Source organism: Pelodiscus sinensis, unplaced genomic scaffold (assembly GCF_049634645.1).
Source record: "Pelodiscus sinensis isolate JC-2024 unplaced genomic scaffold, ASM4963464v1 ctg35, whole genome shotgun sequence".
Lineage (NCBI taxonomy): Eukaryota > Metazoa > Chordata > Testudines > Trionychidae > Pelodiscus > Pelodiscus sinensis.
Window position 1 is genome coordinate 3692535 of NW_027465908.1, and position 6000 is coordinate 3698534.

The window sequence follows — 6000 nt, forward strand, 5'->3', positions numbered from 1 at the left end:
AAGGAGAAGTGCCTTCTTTTAATTTCCCTGAGTTTAACATCAATAATTAGAGCAATTTTCTGAGATGCGAGCCCAAATTATCTCGGCTATGATGTGGCGTATCACCCTAATTTTAGCAAATTGACTCCGGAGAAACGAATGCTACAGATTAGAAAAAAAGACAAACAGAAGGGGGGGGGGGTGCAAATGGAACAAACCCGCAGTAGGATAATAGCTAGGAAGGGCGGGAATGCGGCCGTAAATAGGAAATGTACAGTAAGATCACAGCCAACGCTGGGAAAGTAAAAAATGAGCAGAAGTGATTGGAAAAGGTCAGCAAAATACTTTGTCCCTGTTGGCACAAATATTGAGCTTTGGAAGCATTTCAACCAGCTCTAAAAGTTAGTGGCACAGAACAAAGACTTGTTGCTTTGACATACACTAAAGGATCTGCACCTGGAAATAGTCATTATACTCAGACTCTTGCGGCTTGATCCGCAGTCTCTGTACAACAACGTCGCTCCGGGGACCGCAAGCAACCGCTTGAAGTCAACTCTGGTTTCCATCAGCTGCGGATCGGGCTCCTTTCTTTCTGTTTGAAACAACACGGGCGTCTGTTTGTACTGAGGCGGGGTCAGAGGCTCATGTGCAAGGCGCTGTACGCACAAGCATCCATACTCCCTTGCATACGCAGAGCCTATGGGACGCACCTGACTATAGCTAATAAGCCATTTCCAGAGGGCTGCAGCCATTTATCTGACCCTGAAGCACCTATAGTTTGGGGGAAAGAAGAAGAAAAAGGGAGGAGTCCTGTGGCACCTTCGAGACTAAGATTTATTTGGGCATAAGCGTCACTGCACGGCGCCCCCTGGCACACCTTTGCAGGTGACGGTCTCTTTCTCTCGCTGGGGATGGCTCTGTCTGCTCCACGAGCCTCAGTCCGCTGGGAGCATGTTTCTCGCCCTCCCTTCTTGCGTAACTAACCATCCCAGTGGCTTCGCACCAGCCTTGTGACAGGCCCTTTAATGGACCGATTCAGCACCTTGGCCAGCGCCCCCTTCCTTCCAACCTCTCCATTAGTGTGGGTGACAGCGCGGGAGGGGGACCCCGCCCCACTGGTGCGCGATTGGCTCGCTGGAGAGCCCCCCCCCCCTTCACAAATCTCCTCCGAGCCGCCCAAATCCACCTTGGTCTCCTCTCGTGGCTCTGGAGCGCGGCGGGTTTTCAGCCAGGGGGCTGGAAGCGGAGGGCAGCCCTCCTCCTCCTCGCGCGCCCCTTCTTCCAGCCTCGCCAGCGGGCGCGATGAACCACAACTTTACCTCGCCGGTGCACCCCGTCTCTGCGCAAAGGCCCACGTCCTTCTTCATCGAAGACATCCTGCTCCACAAGCCCAAGCCCTTGAGAGAAGTCCCGCCAGAGCACTTCCCCAGCCCCCTGGCCTCCAGGGTCCCCCTCCTGGACTATGGATACCCTCTGATGCCCACCCCCACCCTCCTGGCTCCCCACCCGCACCATGCGCTCCACAAGCCGGAGCATCACCACCCGTACTTCCTAACCACCTCGGGTAAGTTGGGGCTCGTCTCCTCCGCGCGTTCCTCTCGGCTGCAGAAGACGGGGAGCGCCCAGAGAGAGTCCAGCTCTGGTCATGTCCCTGCAAACGTGTGTGTGTGTGTGTGTGTGGGGGGGGGGGTTCTGTCTCCTAGTAAGGGACACGCTCCGTCATTAAAGGAATGGCACCTGTTATGCAGCCAGGCAGGTTTCACGGGCCTGCAGATGCAATAGAAGTGGGGATAGAATAATCAGACTTTACTGGATTCTTTTATTCCCGGCCCTGGATTAATAGCATCCCTGGATTTAGCCATTGCCTATAGGTGTGGGGATGTAGTGAATAGCATAGCCAAAATAATTGGCATTTGTCAGTTCTTCTCCTGCAGTCAGACGGGAAATCCGGGGTGTGACCTCCCTCTCTCTGAATAGAAATAACACTCTGTTTACTCACTTTTTCGAGAGTATCTTTTGTTAGGGTTCAAATGTTCCGTGCCTTTAAAAAAAAAGGAAATCCCAATTCAACGAGACCCTCCCAGATCGGTGTATCCATCGCCGATCTACTTATGTAAGAAGCAAATACAAAAGAGCGGAAACTCTGTTAGGTCCATTCATATGAAGAAAAAATCCCAAAAGTGAATTTGCAAACTATTGCAAATGGGTTTGCAGCTTTTTATTTACAATAAATGCTTCCCATCACTTACTATTAGTACCCAAAAGTTCATAGGAATTTATCTGAGTAGTTTTCCTGGGTAAAATCCTTATTCTTGTACCCGAAAGGATTGTCTGACCTTTTAAAAAATTAAATTATGTTACGACCTGACTTTTTCCCTATCCCAGCCATCAGCACTTTATTGTGACTTTCGGAGCACAGGTGGTAAATATTTTCAGAGGCTCCCCTGTAGCTGGTAAAGAATTTCAATTTTCAAAAATGCACGCAAAACAATGAACTCCAGTATTGGACTGCACAGAAATTAGAGAACAAACTGAACCAATTGTCTAATAAAATAAAACTCTCTCCTTTGGCTTAAAAAACCCTTCACTCTTCAAACTCTTTAATAGAGCGGTTGATGAATAAATCACACCGAGCTCGAATAGTCAAATGGAAAGCGAGGGTTGGACTTATTATTAGCCACCATCAATATAACTAATTGAACGGAAACGCATGTAAAGAAAAAAATGTGCATTATTGAGAACAGAGATATAGAAAAAATAAATACATCCTCCCGTCTCTAAAATCAGCACTTTACTTTTTTATTGCGTTTCACCAGTAAAAATACGTTACTTTCCCACCGTTATATACCAGGGGGAGGGGACAGAAGAGCAAGGGAGAGGAAAACCGATCCTTTGTCATCACTGCAAAGCGATGGAACCCATGGATCTAAAAAACCAACTCATCCCGCGCCCGTTTCCTGAAATAAGAAAAAACAATTACATTCACAGGTTAAAGTAACAGGCACACGTGTCATATGATTACATACACACACACAAATTTAATAAACATACACTAATACGCACGTCATGATTACATACACAAATTTCTTTGTGTTTGTGTATGTAATATACAATTTTATACCTAAATGAGTGTGCCCATGTTTCTAGAATTGCGTGTATATATTTAGAACTATTCTGTGTATATCCACACAATTACACACACGGTGGTGTAATTATATATTACAAACGCACACGTTTAATATGTGAGTTTGTTTGTATAATACACAGGCGCGTTTATCTCTAGCGTTTAAATGATAATTGTCTTTATTCTAGACCTCTGAATTGCCACCAGACCAAAATGCCACTTGTAGCGCAATTTGTAGCCTCTCGCCGTGTTCAGGAAAGCTTCTTAACAAAAATATTTCGGTGCTTGTGTGCGGGAAAAATATCAAAAAGGAGCCGTTCTTCGGGACATTTCTAGAGCTGAGCTGTCTGTGGAGCTAGTCACGCAAAGGAGCCGCCCGGGAGAACAACTCGACCCAATTTGAAGCAGCCTCTGAGTTTGTTCTTTGTGCGCGGGTGGGCGGGGGATGTCAGCCCGGGGCAAACTACCCCCTTCCTCCCAAGAGGAAGTCCGCGGGGTGGCAGGACTGGCCCCTGGGGAGACGAAGCAAATGGATGGGCCCAGCTGCGGGGGTTGCCACGCTAGGTACACGCCACGCACCAGGCTGCGCGGCGCGGGGCCGCGGGCGCTGCAAACCCCCGCCGCTAGCCCTGTCCAGCCAGGGCGGGGGGAAGGGCAGGCCTGGGAGCTCCTGGCCCTGCGGGGTGGGGGGCAAGGACCCTGCTACAGCCTCGGCCCCGGTTCGGCCCTGCCCCACGGTCTGTGTCTCCCGTGCCCCGCGCTGCAGGTATGCCCGTGCCAGCCCTCTTCCCGCACCACCCGCACGCCGAGCTGCCAGGCAAACACTGCCGCCGCCGCAAAGCCCGCACCGTCTTCTCCGACTCGCAGCTCTCCGGCCTGGAGAAGAGGTTCGAGATGCAGCGCTACCTGTCCACCCCCGAGCGCGTGGAGCTGGCCGCAGCCCTCAGCCTTTCCGAGACGCAGGTACCGGCGCGGGGGGGGGGGGGGGGGGGGCACTGGGAAAGGGGCGCTGCTCTGCTCCCGGGGGCCTGGAAGTGACATGCAATTCCCGGGGCTGGGTTCCACGTGTAGAGCAGGGCACATGCTAATGACAGGTGCTCGGGCTCGAGGCGCTGGGCACATGCTAATGACAGGTGCTCGGGCTCGAGGCGCTGGGCACATGCTAATGACAGGTGCTCAGGCCCGGGGCGCTCGGTACATGCTAATGACAGGTGCTCAGGCCCTGCGCGCTGGGCACATGCTAATGACAGGTGCTCGGGCCCGGGGCGCTGGGCACATGCTAATGACAGGTGCTCAGGCCCTGCGCGCTGGGCACATGCTAATGACAGGTGCTCGGGCCCGGGGCGCTGGGCACATGCTAATGACAGGTGCTCAGGCCCTGCGCGCTGGGCACATGCTAATGACAGGTGCTCGGGCCCGGGGCGCTGGGCACATGCTAATGACAGGTGCTCGGGCTCGAGGCTCTGGGCACATGCTAATGACAGGTGCTCGGGCCCGGCGCGCTGGGCACATGCTAATGACAGGTGCTCGGGCCCGGGGCGCTGGGCACATGCTAATGACAGGTGCTCGGGCCCGGGGCGCTGGGCACATGCTAATGACAGGTGCTCGGGCCCGGCGCGCTGGGCACATGCTAATGACAGGTGCTCGGGCCCGGCGCGCTGGGCACATGCTAATGACAGGTGCTCGGGCCCGGGGCGCTGGGCACATGCTAATGACAGGTGCTCGGGCCCGGCGCGCTGGGCACATGCTAATGACAGGTGCTCGGGCCCGGGGCGCTGGGCACATGCTAATGACAGGTGCTCAGGCCCGGGGCGCTGGGTACATGCTAATGACAGGTGCTCGGGCCCGGGGCGCTGGGTACATGCTAATGACAGGTGCTCGGGCCCGGGGCGCTGGGCACATGCTAATGACAGGTGCTCAGGCCCGGGGCGCTGGGCACATGCTAATGACAGGTGCTCGGGCCCGGGGCGCTGGGCACATGCTAATGACAGGTGCTCGGGCCCGGGGCGCTGGGCACATGCTAATGACAGGTGCTCGGGCCCGGGGCGCTGGGCTTCCCTCCCCTTCCTCTCGCAGGTGAAAACGTGGTTCCAGAACAGGAGAATGAAGCACAAAAAGCAACTGAGGAAGACCCAGGACGACCCGAAGAACCCCAGCGGAGAGGAAGGCCTGGAGCAGAGCTCGAGCGAGCCTGACCTGACCGAGCCAGCCCCCGCGGAGCCCCGCAAGGCCGGCCAGCAGCCCGCTTTCCTGCTGGAGGAGAACGAAGACGAGGTGGACGTCATTGAAGATGGGGAGATTTGCGCCGCACCGCATCTAATATAGGCCTGCTCTCTCCCCTCCCCCGCCGGGCGAAGTGACTTTGGGGGCCGCCATCTAGTCAGTGCTTCTGGGTTTGCCTGCGGAGTCGAAGGGACCCGGCTCCTCCGCCCAAGAAGCAGGGCAGAGGCTCTCGAAGACCCCTCGCTTAAAAAGCTTGTCCCAGCCCCCAGTGACCCCCCACAGCCCGGCTAGTGCTGGAGCCAGGGGAGATGTGAAGGGCCCGGGTGCAAGGTGCGTTTACACAGGCTGGGCAAGAACCGTCTCGGATTCCCCGCAAACCCGCTTCTAGCGCGAGTCTCTTACGGGCTGCGCTGCGGAGCGAATCCAATCTTCAGCCAGCGCAGCCTTGTGACCGGCTGCCGAGCTGCGAGTCCCCCTTGGGCTAACAGCGCTAGCACGGGGGGTGACTTCAAACCACCGAGTTAGCTGACCCGCGGCAGCCAGCGCAGAGCTAAACATTCCCGATCGGCTAGACGCGGCTAAACCTTCCCCAATGGGACAAACGTAGGACCAGCCTGCTGTTATTCCACGGGCAGGTTTATGTCCCGCAGGCATCTTGCATGAATGGGAGGCTC

The 6000-nt window shown here is 55.1% G+C and overlaps 1 protein-coding gene across 1 annotated transcript; it reads left to right on the forward strand.

The window, feature by feature from the left end:
- The first annotated feature begins 1200 nt into the window (after window positions 1–1200).
- On the forward strand, window positions 1201–5428 carry LOC102456269 (brain-specific homeobox protein homolog). The gene is made up of 3 exons (XM_075916525.1): window positions 1201–1543; window positions 3870–4066; window positions 5180–5428. Exons 1-3 carry the CDS (start codon window positions 1282–1284, stop codon window positions 5426–5428), a joined length of 708 nt encoding a protein of 235 aa, XP_075772640.1. The 5' UTR covers window positions 1201–1281.
- The last annotated feature ends 572 nt before the right edge of the window (window positions 5429–6000 follow it).

Coding starts and splice junctions, on each gene's coding strand:
- LOC102456269 (XM_075916525.1), top strand. CDS start 1,282: ATGAACCACAACTTTACCTCGCCGGTGCACCCCGTCTCTGCGCAAAGG. Junction 1,544..3,869: donor GTACTTCCTAACCACCTCGG/GTAAGTTGGGGC, acceptor CCCGCGCTGCAG/GTATGCCCGTGCCAGCCCTC. Junction 4,067..5,179: donor TCAGCCTTTCCGAGACGCAG/GTACCGGCGCGG, acceptor TTCCTCTCGCAG/GTGAAAACGTGGTTCCAGAA.